Source organism: Oncorhynchus nerka, linkage group LG11 (assembly GCF_034236695.1).
Source record: "Oncorhynchus nerka isolate Pitt River linkage group LG11, Oner_Uvic_2.0, whole genome shotgun sequence".
In the NCBI taxonomy this organism is placed as follows: Eukaryota; Metazoa; Chordata; class Actinopteri; order Salmoniformes; family Salmonidae; genus Oncorhynchus; species Oncorhynchus nerka.
The window spans coordinates 51,966,958-51,984,700 of NC_088406.1; the positions used below are offsets into that span (position 1 = coordinate 51,966,958).

At 42.7% G+C, this 17,743-nt stretch overlaps 1 protein-coding gene across 4 annotated transcripts in view; it reads left to right on the plus strand.

Moving 5' to 3' along the window:
- LOC115137118 (cell surface glycoprotein MUC18-like) overlaps positions 1–17,743 on the plus strand; it is a 44,287-nt gene that overhangs the window by 15,615 nt on the left and 10,929 nt on the right. For 3 of the 4 annotated variants that reach the window (XM_029673200.2, XM_029673199.2, XM_029673197.2), the window contains exons 2-9: positions 12,109–12,236; positions 12,564–12,795; positions 12,944–13,014; positions 13,267–13,354; positions 13,936–14,115; positions 14,452–14,579; positions 14,912–15,047; positions 15,414–15,529. In XM_029673200.2, the coding sequence (XP_029529060.1) occupies positions 12,109–12,236; positions 12,564–12,795; positions 12,944–13,014; positions 13,267–13,354; positions 13,936–14,115; positions 14,452–14,579; positions 14,912–15,047; positions 15,414–15,529 (1,079 nt within the window). The remainder of the gene's footprint in view (positions 1–12,108; positions 12,237–12,563; positions 12,796–12,943; positions 13,015–13,266; positions 13,355–13,935; positions 14,116–14,451; positions 14,580–14,911; positions 15,048–15,413; positions 15,530–17,743) is intronic. The other variant, XM_029673198.2, reaches the window with a different exon arrangement.

Sequence of the window (17,743 nt, forward strand, 5' to 3'; positions counted from 1 at the left end):
CACAAGGTGCACCTGTGTAATGGTCATGTTGATTAATCAGCTTCTCGATATGCCACACCTGTCAGGTGGATGGATTATTTTGGCAAAGGAGAACTGCTCATTAATGTAAACAAGTTTGTGCACAAAATTTGAGAGAAATAAGCTTTTTGTGCGTATGGAACATTTTGGGGATCTGTTATTTCAGTTCATGAAACTTGGTGCCAACACTTTACATGTTGCGTTTATATTTTTGTTTGGTATATTTGATTCAGCAGATGTGATTGAATGCCATTATAGATGAACCACAGAGCCAGAATCATTTAGTTCTTAATGAACACAATTATTTTGTTAATGTTCAAACAAGTTGGCCATAATTAATACATTTCCACTAGTGTACAGTTACTGTGCCTTCCAATACCTAGAATGTTGTATTCAAATCTGCAGCTAAAAGCTGAATTGAAAGCTTTTGGAGAGAAGACAAGGAGAGAAGTTCAATTTCTGTAGTTGCTGGTGAACATGACACACACTGAATTTGACAGTTACACCAAGTTCCATATTTAGACATAATATTTTACAGAGGGCTACATTTGAGAAAACTCAGATGTACAGTAGTTACTGTATTATATCAAATATCACCGTATAGGTGTTCTCTCTCTGGGAGATAAGACTCATATGGTAGGCCTGCTAAACTGGTGCCTGCTGTGAGAGATGGAAAGGGCTGATGGGACAGCCGTGTCAAATATTGTCTTTGGCCTCAGCCACGTCCGTTTGCATCTCAAAAGTGAGGGAACACCGGAGTCCCTCTTGCAGAGCCTCTTAAGAGCCCTGCTTTTAGCTGACGGCCTGTATAGGTATTGGAGCGTACTGGAGTGGCCCTCGGGGGTGCTCACTTGATGGGGTGAAATGTGGGAGCGGGGGAGATCGCTCAGCCAGTGTCAGAAGCAGTGTCTCGTCCACTGCAATCAATACACACTGCTGCTTAATAATGAATGCTGTTTTCTGAAACATCAAACGTCTCCCAGCTCATCTAAGGCACATTAGGCATTTTAACCCTAATGCCTAATGCAGACCAGACTACCGACTCCCTTACTGTGTTTGTGCGTGCATGTGCACATGTGCGTGCATGTGCGCGTTGTGTTTGTGCTGTTTCATGGAACATACAGCAGAGCACTCTGGTCGTGTCTGTTTACATTCCAGACAATGTTCTTCTCTCTGGACTTACTGTACAGTAGCCATTAGCGACTGTACAAGATCCTATCGCCATTATACGCTGTATGGCTCCTACATATAGAGCTGTATTATTGGGCGAGGTCATTTACATCTTAGCATCTTTCACGAGGAAGCACATGAAATAATACAAAGTGGACACTACATTATTTTATTCTATCTTTGCGGTAGCCATTTAGCTAATCTAAGGCGCTTTCAAGTGTAAAATGTTTAAATGTTTAAAGCCTGTTGTTGAACCCATGCGCCAATCTAAATAACATAATAGCAAAAATCCCCATCAAAATCCGTCAGTTTAAGCTTGCATGGGCTGCATCTCAATCCACCGCATCTGCCTATGTCGGCCTTCCGCATTTGCGGTGGAAGGTGGCCGAGCTACAGCCGTGTTTGTCCGACCATGAGACCCCCACTAATGTCAGACTAATGGAAGAATGGAGGTAGTTTTGTACCAACAAAATATGTGTAAAAAAAATATATATATATTTCCTGGCTTTCTTATATCTCTTAGATATCGGACAGGCACTTCAAAACCTTATCCCTTATTAGCAATTTTTTAAATGTATTTTTTGCTGTTTATGAATGTGTTATTCATGCGTTTCTATGGGCTATAGTGGTAAAGGCCAAATTCAATATTTTAATCCTCCCACCCAAAAATATATTGATATCTAAAGGAGTCCTTAAATTCACAATCAAATAACTAAATGATCCATGGTATGACCATCTAAAAACAATTCCATATGTTAGCTTAGTAACTTCTTTATAAGAACACTACATTGCTACTTTTTTCAGGACTAGTGTACTACGATAAAGCCCTTAACCTGCTTTAAAATATTTCTCTGTCCCAATGGGTGAACGGCTGCTTCTCAGGCACACTCAACCCCTTGTATAGTACTGTGTACTACCTGGCATTGATTCACGCCACTTTTAGGGTACACCAAAAAAGGAGAGAGCCGCTCTCGAATACTTCTAAAGGTGGCTATCTTTAGAATTGCCAATGGGAGAGAGACAATGCGAGAGAGAGAGAGAGAGTTCCAGCATACATCTCATATTTCTGAAGGCATGTCATGGGGTTCGCTCTGTCGTCACAGTCAATGCGGCACGAATATAAGATTGTCCCTAATGGCCTTTCCCATACTTTTGTGCTTCAGTGTTATTTTTGCCTTTTCCTGAGTACACAAATCCTTTTGGAGGCCACTTTTTCCCTGAAATGTGGGAAAGAGGATGGAAGGGGAAATTTGTACCACCATGGGATAAGGCAAAAGGCGGGAACCCTGTGAGTTTGCAGTTAAAATACAGCTGTCCATTTTGTTATGATTTCACTTGTATTTTTGGGGGGTGGGAGTCAGAGCTGGACATGGGAAGCTGACCGGATCCCACATAATGTCAGAAGTCATGGACAACACATACTTTTATGCAGAGGTTATCCAAACAGTGAGTGTTGGAGAGTGTGCGTGGAAGAAAGCAATATGTTGCCATGTTATCAAAGTCTCATCTTTTGAGACAATGCCAAACAAATAACAAATATTTCAAGAGCGATGAGCCAGTGAACCTGCTGAATCTGCAGTAGTAGTCTTCAGTCTCTTCACAGTGGGAGCCGGAGAATGTTCTAGACTGGGTCGTGTTCATTAGGGTACATCGTAGAAAAACAGTGCAACAGAAAACAAAAAACCTGTAACCTCATTGGACAGGTTCAGGTAGTACCTCCCTGTTTCACAACTTTTTCTCCCTATGGAACATGTAATTCAAGACAACATCCAGATGGACCAATAGAAGAGGAGTGTTACGTTTAAAAAAAATCCGCCCCTGAGGTGATTTTAGGAACAGGTGTGCTGCTGAAAGAGTAAGAAGGGATCGGATTCACTGAGAAAAAATTGGATGACATTATTTTCTGTTGCGTGTGTGTGGTCCCATTTCTCCATCTTGTGTTTTTTCTCCTCCTCTCTCTTATACATCATTGGACTGTAACGGTATGTTGACTGGCCCCCAGAGTAGGCATTAGATGACGGCCCAGGGGAAAGCATTTGAGTCATGGTGACCAAGCAGCACACCTGTTCCTAAAATCACCTAAGGGGTGGATGTTTTTTTAAAACTTATAACACTCCTCTTCTATTGGTCCATCTGGATGTTGTCTTGAATTTTGGCCCGGAAATGTGCCTATTGTAGCTGCCCATGTCAGTACTATCTCTCAGCATGTAAAGTATCAGCTTAGTCACAGCTTCTTGCAGCGCAAGATGTTGGAGTTAGCCTTTCTAATGCTAACTGGCTAGCAGCTAACTCAGCACAGTGAAGTTGGAGTTAGCCTTTCTAATGCTAACTGGCTAGCAGCTAACTCAGCACAGTGAAGTTGGAGTTAGCCTTTCTAATGCTAACTCGCTAGCAGCTAACTCAGCGCAGTGAAGTTGGAGTTAGCTTTTCTAATGCTAACTGGCTAGCAGCTAACTCAGCACAGTGAAGTTGGAGTTAGCCTTTCTAATGCTAACTCGCTAGCAGCTAACTCAGCACAGTGAAGTTGGAGTTAGCCTTTCTAATGCTAACTGGCTAGCAGCTAACTCAGCACAGTGAAGTTGGAGTTAGCCTTTCTAATGCCAACTGGCTAGCAGCTAACTCAGCACAGTGAAGTTGGAGTTAGCCTTTCTAATGCTAACTGGCTAGCAGCTAACTCAGCACAGTGAAGTTGGAGTTAGCCTTTCTAATGCTAACTCGCTAGCAGCTAACTCAGCACAGTGAAGTTGGAGTTAGCTTTTCTAATGCTAACTGGCTAGCAGCTAACTCAGCACAGTGAAGTTGGAGTTAGCCTTTCTAATGCTAACTCGCTAGCAGCTAACTCAGCACAGTGAAGATGGAACCATATAGCAGGTGTGGTGAGTTGAAGCTCAGCCATAACACTAGCGTTATCCCAAGGTTACGCCACTACCGAAGCTAGCACAGTGTCATTAAATGATGGCTGGAATTGGGACCAGTACACATTGTTATTAGGTCTCAAGAGATTTCAGAATATACCCAATGTTACTGTGATGGCATAGAAAAACAGTTATTTGATCTCTGTGTCTCTCTGTTATATTTTCATTTTTTAAGTTTCTGCTGGTGTTTTTTCTGTAGCCACTGTGTATCGAATACCAAGTTTGGTGAGAAAACATGTGTTATTCATGGTCCTTTATATTGAGTCCATTATGCCCAAGGCCAAGGGCTTTTGCCTGTTTGCCATTCCCATTCAGACAGGGGCTACTCTATTGTTGTCACGTTCTGACCTTAGTTCTCATCGACAGTACCGAGGCAGCTGTCGATCGTTGTTTCTGATTGAGAATCATACTTAGGTAGCCTGGTTTCTCCATTTTGGTGGTGAGTGATTGTTTTATGTGTCTGTGTTTTTTCACACAGAACTGTTTCGTTTTCAGTTTGTGTAGTGTTCAGTTTTGATTAAGAATATGACAAACACTTACCACGCTGCGTATTGGTCCGATCCTTCCTACTCCTCCTCAGAAGAGGAGGACGAAAACCGTTACAGAATCACCCACCACAACCGGACCAAGCAGCATGGTAACCAGGAGCAGAGGGTTCTGGACTCCTGGACATGGGGTAGTAGAGGACGGAAACCGTTACAATTGTTGAACACATCATGTAACACTTTTGTTCTAACTTGTTCGGAATTTAATGCAAAGGACAGACATTTACAGAACTACTGCCATTACAATAATTGTTCACGTGGTAGTTCAGTTTTGATATGTCACAATCTACAGTAACGTAATGTGAACGTGTATTTCGTGCACTGATGCTGATTTGTTTTTTTTTACAATAAAAGTAGCATGTTATATGGTACTGCATATGTATCAAAGGGAGCCCATGCAGTCGTCCCACCAGTGAAATCTGGGTTGTTGTTCTTCGCCACAGTGCCAATGATATACAGTGTGTATGTGTTTTTAAGTTCTCTATAGCAGGGTTTTCCAAACTCGGTCCTGCCCCCCCGGGTGCATGTTTACCCTTAGAAGTACACAACTGATTCAAATAATCGAAGCTTGATGATTAGTAGGTTATTTGAATCAGCTGTGTAGTGCTAGGACAAAAAAAACGTGCCCCCGGGGGGAGGTTTGTGAAAGCCCGGGTTATAGCTAGAGGTGAAACATGTTTGTCAGGTAATAACTGCTGTCATCCTGCTGTTGCTATTCAAAACCTAGCAGGAAGTTGTAGGAACGTCCAACCCTAATTAAAAGCTCTGGGGGTGAAGTTTCCGCTAGGTACATATCAAGGATCAGCAACCCCTCCCCCAATCCTACCTAATCTTACCAATTAGTGGGGGAAAAAAATCCCAAATTGACTCAAGACCGGTGTCTAGGGGGGCGACTTCACTCTGCTCCTAATAAAACAGAATCCCAAAAGAGGATATTTAAAGTTAATGAGCCAGGCAATAATTAGGGGACGGCCAGAGTCCTAGTGTCTGATGCTTCACAGTGGGCCTCTTCTCATTCGCTCTGAAGTATGCACGCCTGTGATCACTTTTCCATTCTCTTTTGAAGGTCTAGTCCCAAAGCATATTTGATGATGTGACTTTTAACATGCTCTGTGTGTGCAGACATGCTTGACTGACTGTGAATTGTACTCCTGGCGCAGCGTAACCTGTGAGGATCAGTGTTTTTGACAGATAAAAGGGCATTTGATGGATCTGATGATTAAAGGGGAGCTCTTTCTTTGGTGCCTGTTAGAACAGACAGAGGGTACAGCAGCAGAACTCATTTGATTGACGAGCTCTTGACAAGGTCCTCATATTTGCATCTTTGGGAATGCCTCAGAGAGAGACCTACTCTCTTAAGGATGTTAAGACCTCTAGGCAACAGGGGAAACTAGTGGTACAAGAAGGCAGTTCTGTGTTGGGTTGTGACGCGGTCTTGAACTTTGTTGCCCTCTCAGGAGGTTACTCCACCGCTTGCCATCCAGTATATTTCTCCTGCCGAAGGATGAAACCAAAATGTAAGAGTCTAGGCTACAGCACCACTCTGTGCCAACTGTCAATGCCAAGTCCAGTGCCAACTCTCTCCTGGTCTAGAGCCAGACAGGCCAGACAAACCCAGCCATGTTGTTCCTAGGTTCTCACGAACACTGACACGGCACTAAAGTAGTGGGTCTATTTATGACGCTTAGGGGGTCAACGCATTGTACAGTGTCTACCGTATCGTGTAAGCAAACACACATGACATGGTATTGTTATTCTTAGAGGTGAACTGCCATTATGAACAATGAGTGGTGTATATGAGTATGTATGGAAACATAGACAGTGCACTCGGAAAGTATTCAGACCCCTTCCCTTTTCCACATTTTGTTATGTTACAGCCTTATTCTAAAATGGATCAAATAAATAAAAATCCTCAACAATCTACACACAATACCCCATAATGACAAAGCAAAATCAGTTTTTTAGAAATGTTTGAAATGTATTTTTTAAAAACTATCTTAAAAAATAACTTACTTAAGTAATCAGGCCCTTTGCTATAAGACTCGAAATTGAGCTTAGGTGCATCCTGTTTCTGTTTAAGGCTGTGAAGTAACAAAATGTGGACAAAGTGAAGGTTTCTGAAAACTTTCCAAATGCACTGTATCGTGCAGTGGTCAAATTCTATAACAAACATCTATGGGGGAAATGAGGAGAAAGCATGGAATAGCTGCTTTCTGTCCTCCTGGTTCCTAAACTGTACCGTTCATCCTAACGAATCATTTTAGATTTGTGAAATTTCAGTTTACCGAAGACCAGGGTAAAGTCCACTATAAATAAAGAATGGATTTATTTTTAGTGGGGAGAAGATTTAGATGTAGCCCTGGTCTTGTTTAGAATAGATTCATCTAGCGTGCCAGACTTTACAGCTACACAGAGACACACTCACCTGACTGGAAGATCAATCAGAGTAGATGAAATACATTGTAGGCATTATATACGAACATTCTTTGTGGTACTATATGCAGTTTATATGAAGACTTTTCAAATACAAATGATTCTCTTCACAACTGCCTCTAGAGAGTAATACTCAATCACTTATTGAAACATAAACAGACGTAAAGTCAAGGGAAGAATGACTCTCCAATGGATGTGCAGAAAGATTCCTTACCGTGTATATATGTACTATAATGTGGTGTGTGTATGTGTGTGTGTAGATGTGTGTCGATCTCAAATGCTGTAAATCTGGCAGGTTGCCTTTAACGTGTGTAGTCTGTTTACTGGTGGAATCATGTCTTCAGGTCAAGTTCACGGGCCCCCAGAGCATAAACTTGCTTAAGTTGAATGTTTCACGTTTGATTGGTAAGGTGAAGCTTTATTTAGCGGTGAAGGTTGGTTGTTGGTGGAGTTTCAACTCAGATCTGAATCCACCGCCACCCCCTCCCCCTCAAAGGGATTTGTACCACTCCATAGCCCCCCAAGTCAGATGATAGGGATGAGCAGTATTGTCAGATGACAGGTCTCTCAGTTAGGAAATCACAAGGACATCATCCATAATTGAAAATCATCATTGAAAACCTCAGTGGCAACATGAATTGAATCCCTAAAATGACTGCGGAGACTCTGATGGTATGTAATTTAACAATGCAGGTCTTTGGCTAGTGTGGTTGAAACCCATATATCCTGTCAAGGTCCAGTGGTTATGCTAGTTGAAAGGTGAGACCTTGAAGCGGATTAGATGGGGAGATACAGTATATGATGAGATAAGAGGTGGTGTGAGTGCCCCACACCTGCTCCCCTAAAGCCAGGCTACCTAGACAGACAGACAGATGGACAGAGAGAGGGAGGCGGGTAGGGCGTGTCCCTCCATCCATCCCTTTGAGTCAAAAACACATTCCGGGCTTTGAAAAGCCAGTGCCATGTCTCATCTACCTGTCTTGGGATTCTGTTTTTTTTTTTTTGCACTGCGGGTCAGGGGAAGAAAAAAAAAACGCGTTATAGTGTGTGAAGTCTCGAAAACATTACTCCGAATGCATGATCTAGTGCGTGATTGCGTTGACTCCCGCCATAGGTCATTTAAGTACAGCGCGTCAATTACCAGCGGTTGTCAAACACGTGCATGTTTATCTCGAGAGGAGCTGTACGATGTCCCCATTGCGGTCACAGAAAAACCCCGAACCAAATGGAATTCAAATAATTGAACCTATGTCATCAATTAGTCGTTTAAAAACCGAGAAATAACCTACATTTCAGATAATCTCTCAGCACTAGGTGTTTGCAGGCAGGAGTTACGTCTACAAATACATCAAGGTCTGGTGTGCAGATATGCAAAATATTTGATATAATATGGCCTGAAAAAGAGGGCTCCGCCTTTACATGTCTTTGAAAGCAGTAACAATAATGAATAGTTAACCTGAAAATGCTTGTTTCTGTTATCTGGTGTAATTATGCCACGCTTTGTTGGCAAGCCCACTGATCTCACATGATTGAGCATGGACAGCTGGAACACTTCCGGTTCCTCACTTGAACTATCAACAGTGACTTCCTTGCTAGTGCATTGTAATGACACTCCTTTTAATCTCTCGTCTTCTGTCAGAGAGCATGTCAACACCTAGAAATAATCAGAGTTGTCAGCCCGCTCCAGACATGTCTCAGACTCATTTGTCGTAATTAGACTCAATTATAATGTTCAAGGTGGTTGATTCTTAGGTATGCAGACAACTGCCTCCGGCTAAACTCTGACTGCTGTGAACAATGCTGTGTTTGAAGCCACGTTTCTTTTCATGAAACCTTTTTTTAAGACATTCTTAATGTGTCCAGTCTAGTCTACTAGGTAATCACATTTAAAACCTGCAAAGCGTGTCATGTCATAATGATGAAAGGATGTTTTCAACTGCTGGTATCAAGCATTTAGTTTATTTGCGAGATAATGCTATACCATGTGATAATTATCTTCAATGTTAGGTAAGATGATGCCTAATACCATGGGAGAAAGGTCTTGGTAACACCTTACAGTAGGCTGCATTCATAAAGCCTTAATATGGGCTACATAATGTTTGAACGTATCTCTTCTGCACATGAAGGTACTCACCTCACATGTGCACAGTGTGGACAAGGGGCACAGCTCCTCTCACATTCTGGCCTCCCGGCCATCAATAACTCTTAATATAGTAGCAGTCAAAAGTTTGGCAACACCTACTCATTCAAGGGTTTTTCTTTAATTGAACTATTTTCTACATTGTAGAATAATAGTGAAGACATCAAAACTATGAAATAAAACATATGTAGTAACCAAAAAAATGTTAAACAAATCTAAATATATACTTTGAGATTCTTCAAAGTAGCCACCCTTTGCCTTGATGACAGCTTTGCACACTCTTGGAATTCTTTCAACCAGCTTCACCTGGAATGCTTTTCCAACAGCCTTGAAGGAGTTCCCACATATGCTGAGCACTTGTTGGCTGCTTTTCCTTCACTCTGTGGTCCAACTTATCCCAAACCATCTCAATTGGGTTGAGGTCGGGTGATTGCGGAGGCCATGTCATCTGATACAGCACTCCATCATTCTCCTTCTTAGTCAAATAGCCCTTACACTGGAGGTGTGTTGGGTCATTGTCCTGTTGAAAAACATGAGAGTCCCAATAAGCGATGGGACTATCATGGCTTATCGCTGTAGAATGCTATGGTAGCCATGCTGGTTAAGTGTGCCTGAATTATAAATAAATCACTGACAGTGTCACCAGCAATTACCTCCACACCATCACACCTCCTCCATGATTCAGGGCGGGAACCACACTTACGGAGATCAAAAATCTCAAATTTGGACTCATCAGACCAAAGTACATATTTTCACCGGAGCAAGTTTTTCTTGTGTCATTTAGTAGTGGTTTCTTTGCAGCAATTCGACCATGAAGGCTTAATTCACACAGTCTCCTCTGAACAGTTGATGTTGAGATGTCTGTTACTTGAACTCGGTGAAGCATTTATTTGGGCTGCAATTTCTGAGGCTGGTAACTCTAATGAACTTATCCCCTGTAGCAGAGGTAACTCTGGGTCATCCTTTCCTGTGGCGTTCCTCATGAGAGCCAGTTTCATCATAGCGCTTGATGGTTTTTGCGACTGCACTTGAATAAACTTTAAAAGTTCTTGACATTTTCTGCATTGACTGACCTTCATGTCTTAAAGTAATGATGGACTGTCATGTCTCTTTGCTTTTTTTGAGCTGTTCTTGACAGCTGTGATATGGACCAAATAGGGCTATATTCTGTATACCACATCGACCTTGTCACAACACAACTGATTGGCTCAAATGCATTAAGAAGGAAAGGAATTCCACAAATGAACTTTTATCAAGGCACACCTGTTAATTGAAATGCATTCCAGCTGACTACCTGATGAAGCTGGTTGAGAAAATGCCAAGAGTGTGCAAAGCTGTCAAGGCAAAGGGTGGCTACTTTGAATAATCTCAAATATCAAATATATTTGGATTTGATTAACACTTTTTTGGGGTTACTACATGATTCCATGTGTTATTTCATAGTTGTAATGTCTTCACTACTATTCTACAATGTAGAAAATAGTACAAATAAAGGAAAACCCTGGAATGAGTAGGAGTGTCCAAACTTTTAAATGGTACTGTAGATCTCGTAAGTAAGGTGAGCAATGTGTAACCCCCCCACACACACACACAGTCCTTGACTTGGGCAGGAGCTCACCGGAGCTGAGTACAAGCACCTAAAATGTTCTACTGCTTGATCTCCTGTTCGTCTTACAGAATATTAGCTCAAAAGTATTGTGGAGTTCCTGCACCTTAATATAACATGAGTACCACCACCTGTTTCAGTCCAAGTCAAGCACTGGACACACACAAGCCTGTTCAGAGTGAGTCAGCATTGGCCTGTTGTTACGTTGCTAATGCACAGGAAATGTTTTTGTGGGAATACCTAATTGAATCACTGTAATAAGACAACATCCTTCTTCCTCCATTAGCCTCTGGTGTGTGTGTGATTTACTGTTGGTGCAGGACAGGGCGGAGAGATAATAACCTGCCTGTCACTGTGTTGTTGAGGTCAAACGTGCTCAGTGAGTATTAATGTGCCCTCCATGTGAACTGTCTCACCTGTTAAAGGGAAAAGGAAGACACGCCCACGTACATACAGTACATGTACGTAGACCATGCATCCAATAAGACACACAAAGACACACTGTCCACCCACCCCCCATACACACACACACACGATTGAGTTGCCATATTTCTTCCTTAACTCTTAACTCAGGCTTCTGAAAGTGGCTAATTAACGCTGGATCGAGGCAGAAAAGTCTATAGGCACAGCAAGGGGTCATTGCTAACCTAGAGGCTATAGGAAGGAGTCTGCTTTCATATTGTGTGTAAAGTGCATAATGGCCATTCTGGCCTGTGTGTCGTCCTAGACACGCTTGGAGGGAAAAACCACTCATTCTTCTGTGAGAGAGCCGAACACTGGCTCACTATGCTGTCTGTAAATTGAGTCTTTCTTCCCTCCTAAACGGTGACACACTGGAATGCAGAACATTACCATGGACATGGGTGGGCTCCCAGAATTCCTGTCATTGCTTCTTTTTTCTTTGACCATTATGAGCTTTTTGTTGCTTTTTTACAGCTCCGACCATATCAGGCCAGGCCTGTGTATGTGTGTGTGTGTGTGTGTGTGTTAATGGTGAAACAGCAATGTCCGTTTGTGATATTACAGCAACAAATAAGTTACTGCAAGCAACAAACACAGTTTTTTCATTGATAGAAGATGGTGGTGTGGCGGCCATCGGTGCCGTTTCCCCCTACTGCGGAGGCCATCTTTAATGTTGGTACAGAAATGATTACTAAGTATGATCAAAACTACAAACTTTCACATCATTGTGAAAAGGGTCTTTAAACGTGACTGATTCTGCCCACTCTGCCGCATGTAAATGATCTCAAACATGTGGCTTGTTTCTCTGTGTCTCTACAGCAGCCTGGGCCAAGGTGCAGGTGAACATGGAGGACAGAGTGGAGGTGTTTCTGGGGGACACGGCCCAGATCACATGCATGTTCACGGTCTCAGACAGCCCCGACAACGTCATTATCCAGTGGTACATGGTGAGTAGTCCCACACACAAAGGCATGAACATGGACACACGCGCACACACACGCACATTAGCCTGGTTGCAAAATCTGTTAGTGCTTTAGCACACATCCCTTCCATCTCAGATCCCTGTTTCACAAATGAACACATGCTTTCTTAGCTCTATGGGCTGATTCCTAACCTACATCTGTACATTTATGCATCAGCTAGCATTGATGTAAATGAGGGATTTACATGGGCACAAATATTTACTTTACACCCATGGATCTCAAGGATTCGTCCCTCTGTCTCTGCCCTGTTTTCCAATTGACTTTGACGATGATCTTCGACTTGGATCGTAGATCACGAAGACCAATGTCCGCTTGAGGATCTACCACGGAAACGGCACCATGCAGGTAGTCGACCGGGGCGGGCAGTTCACAGACAAGATCAGTGTGAAGGGGATGGGGAATAGCAGCGAGGTGGTTCTGACCATCAGGGACGTGAAGCTGGAGGATGAGCTAGAGTTCATCTGCCACGTCAACGGGATGTCAGCCGGTAGCGACGAGGGACGCACTGTGCTCAAGGTGTTCGGTAAGAGCGTGATGCACCCATTCCTAGGGCCAGTTTCCTGGACCCAAATTTAGCCTAGTCCTGGACTAAAAAGCATGTGGCATGCTTATAAAGCTTCCGTATTCTAGCTATTGCTCTCTATTTGATGTCATCCATTGTTCCTCTCTAGCATCACCTGATCGTCCAATCATCACGGGGGAGGAATCTGGGATCTCTGTCAGCAATGAGAACCCAACTAAGGTAAAGACGAACAAACGAAAAACCACATTGTTAGCGATAGACAGTGAGGACCTCAGGTTATAGCATGGGGATAAGGGAAGGGCTTGTAACTTTTGAGGGCTTGTAACACTGACATTTAGCGAAATGAAAGCATGTCGGTTTTATTGTAAAAAAAACAAAAAAAACATTGAGCTTTTTATCCCCAAAACCGAGTACATGGTTTTCAGGAGAAAAGGGCTTACACTGTCCGTGTAACATCATTTTTCTCCACAGATAGGGAGCTGTGAGGCTAAGAACGGCTACCCCAGGCCCAACATCACTTGGTACCGTGACCAGAGCTCACTGCAGAACACGCCAGGCGGTGAGTACTACTAAGGCTTGGACCACAGTGTCCATAGACACATTAGTATCTACGCTATGTGAAACAGAGTTGATAATAACAGCTATCAATTCCACATCTGCTTCACGCTCTTCCTGCTTTTTTTGTGCTGGCAACGTGACAATAATAAACACATTTAGAATGTTGTAAACATGCCTCGGGATCTCACAAGGAATAACTTTGGGGTTATCAAAGATGGATGTCATAAGGTGAACGCACCAATTTGTAAGTCGCTCTGGATAAGAGCGTCTGCTAAATGACTTAAATGTAAAATGAAAAGCAGATTGATGTCAGTCAGGAATTTGACAGTGAAATTGAAGAACAATGATCTACGGATTAGTATGACAGCCTGTTGGAGAAATAGATGTCTGTTTCATGTGCCTGAATATGAGATGTGGCTGTGGAAAATATTAAAAATAGAAGACAAAAGTATGTGATAGTAAACTACCCCATGTATTCTCTCTCCCAACCTGGCCATTGGGGAGGCATCAACATGTGTAAGCAGCTACACTTCTACAGTAACTCAAGCTCTCTGTTTTCCATATGTGCTGCATGTCTCACAGAGGTCAGTGTGGTGACCCTGGTCACTAAGGAGTCCAGTGGTCTGTACACTGTCCAGAGTGACCTTCACCTGAATGTGGTCAAGAAAGACAAGGATTCGTTCTTCTACTGCGAAGTCAGCTACCTTGTCCCCGGTGGAACCAAGATGACTGAAACCAACAAGATCAACATCACTGTCTACTGTGAGTCTACTGTGCCGCCCTCTTAATGTCCCCCCCCTCATATGGAGACAGTAGAAAACTATACACATGCACAGTCACAGATGTACACAAGCACAGTGTCATCTCAAATCTTGTTCAGTCTCAACGAGAAGCATGAATCTTAAATACAAGTTACTATGCCACCGTGCAAACGGTTTTGTGCTGTCGCCACGTGTTTCTGTCAAGTTTCTCTTGTCCTCTACTTTATATGGCCATACTTGCCACTTTCCAGGTGATATTTGTCAACGAGAATTAGAATCTTGATGACTTGACTGCATAAATAAAGGTTCAATCGAATGGATGTAAAAATCTCTTCAGATCCAACCACTTCCCTTGATGTGTGGGTGGAGTCACCAAAGGGCAGTGTCAAAGAAGGAGACACAGTTGAGGTCCATTGCCGTGCCGACGGGAATCCTCAACCACCCTTTACATTCATGCACAATATGGTAAGAAACCCTTGCCTATCTCCTAGTCCCATGTAGAAATGTTAAATAAAATGCTTTCTGTCTCCAACTATAAACAGAACTATGTACATTTATGCATGTGTTTACTGTAAGTGATTGGATGGGCCTATGCCTCTGGATGTGGATTGTGTGTGTGTGTGTGTGTGTGTGTGTGTGTGTGTGTGTGTGTGTGTGTGTGTGTGTGTGTGTGTGTGTGTGTGTGTGTGTGTGTGTGTGTGTGTGCGTGCGTGCGTGCGTGTGTGCGTGCGTGTGCATGTCTTTGTTCATACACAACACTGTTGATGTATGTTATAAATGCCACTGTCTCTCTGTAGGAGGAGCTGGAATCTGATCTGAATGTATTGGTCCTGAAAAACGTGACGAGGCAAAGCAACGGCAACATCATGTGTACAGCACTGGACCTGGACACGTATGAAGAAACACTCGGCCAAACAGAGCTCTTCGTCGACTGTGAGTGAGACATTACTCTGGTACAACTGTCCTGTACTTCCGGGACATTTCTGGGACGTTAGTCATTGTTAGTAGCGCCAGGAGTTGTGACATGACCGGGAAAAAACTTTAGGGCCCTCTTTGTGATCTTATTAGTAGCACCAGGAATTATTCCCTGGCTCTGGGAAAAACTCCTGGCCTAATTATTGCAGTAGTAGTGAAATGTAGTGTAATGGAGTGCACTGGTTCTCAAACTGTGGGTCGCGAATGTGAAACTGGATGTGAACAATGTATACCATTGCCCCTTCGATCTGGTTACCAACATTGGCCTACTGTATATAGAGTAGTGTAGCAGTGTTCTTAACATTGGATGTTGTGTGTCCATAGATCTGGACCCGGCTGTATTGATTCCCAAAGACACCCATGTCATGGCCCAGGGAGAGGAGCTGATGGCTACATGCAACGCTCTGTCCTCCCTGCCCACACACACTGTTTGGTTCAAGGTAAATTACAGTAGCCCACTGAGTCAAACGCTATACTCCTACACAGTTATATTAGACTGTGTTACCTTATATTTCATTTTTAGAGGCGATCTATCTATTCTGATATTTAGTATTTATTAGGATCCCCGTACTCTTCCTAGGGTCAAAACGGGGTTAAATCCATTACCTTACAACAAAACACAACAACAGCCTACATCTTAAATAAAACAGTACATCATACAATATATTGTTACATTATTACTCTCTTAATACAAATGTACAAAATAAAATACACAATACCTCAACATTAACATGTGTGTGTGTAGAGTGTGTTTTAGAGTGTGTGTGTATGCGTGTGTGTGTGTGCGTGTGTTTGAGTGTGTGTGTGTGCGTGTGTGTGTGTGCGTGTGTTTGAGTGTGTGTCTCTTCGCATTCCATGTTGTGCTATGAGGTGTTGTTTTATTTATTTTTTTAAATATGATTTTACTGCTTGCTTGAGTTACTTGATGTGGAAGAGAGTTCCATGTAGTCATGGCTGTATGTAGTACTGTGCGTTTCCCATAGTCTGTTCTGAACTTTGGGACTGTGAAGAGACCCCTGGTGGCATGTCTTGTGGGGTATGTATGGGTGTCAGAGCTGTGTATTAGCTACTTTCAACATGGCAATACCTCTCACAAAGACAAGTAGTGATGCAGTCAATTTGCCTATGTTCTTCTTTGTGGCATTGACTATATAGCTGTGCAGTAGTTCATCTGTGATTAAAACTAAGGCCTGTCGGACTTGTTTGGTTGATTGTGATGTCAAGAAATCCGAGCAGTGCTTTATCACGGACAGACCTCTCCCCATCTTCGCTACCGTTGCATCAATATGTTGTGACCATGTCAGTTTACAATCCAGGGTTACACCAAGCAGTTCCTCAACTTGCTCAATTGCCACATTATTCATTCGAATATTAGGTTTAGGGTTGAGCTAATGTTTGGTCACAAATACAAAGCTTTTCGTTTTTGATATATTTAGGACTAGCTAATTACTTGCCACCCATTCTAGAACTGACTACAGCTCGTTGTTCAGTGTTGCAGTGATTTCACTGGCTGTGATAGGTGATGTGAGTCATCAACATACGTAGACACACAGGCTTTACTCAATATTGGTGGAAGGTCAAAAGAAAGGTTTACTCACTAACATAAACCAAACTCTACCTGGTTTATGTTAGAGAGGCTTCCATTAAATAACTCCTGCTGTGTTCTGTTAAATAGGTAACTCTCAATCCACGATGTGGCAGAGAAAGGAAAGCCATGTTTTTTTCAGCAGAAGACAATGATCGATAATGTCTAACTAAACAGCTCCCACAACCCCCTGATATCTGTCTCAAGTATCTTTCGAATCTCCCTGGGTCTTTCGAATCTCCCCGTGTCTTTCGTATCTCTCTGTGTCTTTCGGATCTCCCTGTGTCTTTCAGGATCTCCCTGCGTCTTTCGGATCTCTCTGCGTCTTTCGGATCTCTCTGCGTCTTTCGGATCTCTCTGCGTCTTTCGGATCTCTCTGCGTCTTCCGAATCTTCCTGTTTCTTTCGAATCTCCCTGTGTCTTTCGAATCTCCCTGTGTCTTTCGACTCTCCTAAAAGAGGTGTAGCTGTGCTTGATTGGCGCCGGAGGGGATGGCTGCCGTTTTACGTGCTCCTAACCAACTGTGCTATTTTGTTTGTTTTTTCGCGTTGTTTGTAACTTGTTTTTTCAAACTTATTTTGTACATAATGTTGCTGCTACCATATCTAATGACCAAAAATAACTTCTGGACATCAGAAAAGCAATTACTCACCTCGAACTGGACAAAAATTCTTTATTTAACGAGTCCGATGCGAAGGATATACATCGTTCTTGGGAACGAGCCCAAATTCCTATAATTTGCGTGAAGAAAAGTCAGAGAAAAAGGGGGAGGAGATCGGGCTGCCTTCTGAGAATTTAAGTAAGTAAATCTCCACTACCATGCGTTCTATTGGCCAATCATTGGAAAACAAAATGGATGATGTAAGATCAAGACTGTCCTACCAATGGAACATTAAAAACTGTAATATCTTATGTTTCACTGAGTCGTGGCTGAACGACAACACAGATAATATAGAGCTGGTGGGATTTTCCATGCAGGACAGAGAAGCTACGTCTGGTAAGAAGAGGGGCTGGGGTGTGTGTCTCAAGGTTTTGCTCGCCTGAGGTAGAGTACCTTATGATAAGCTGT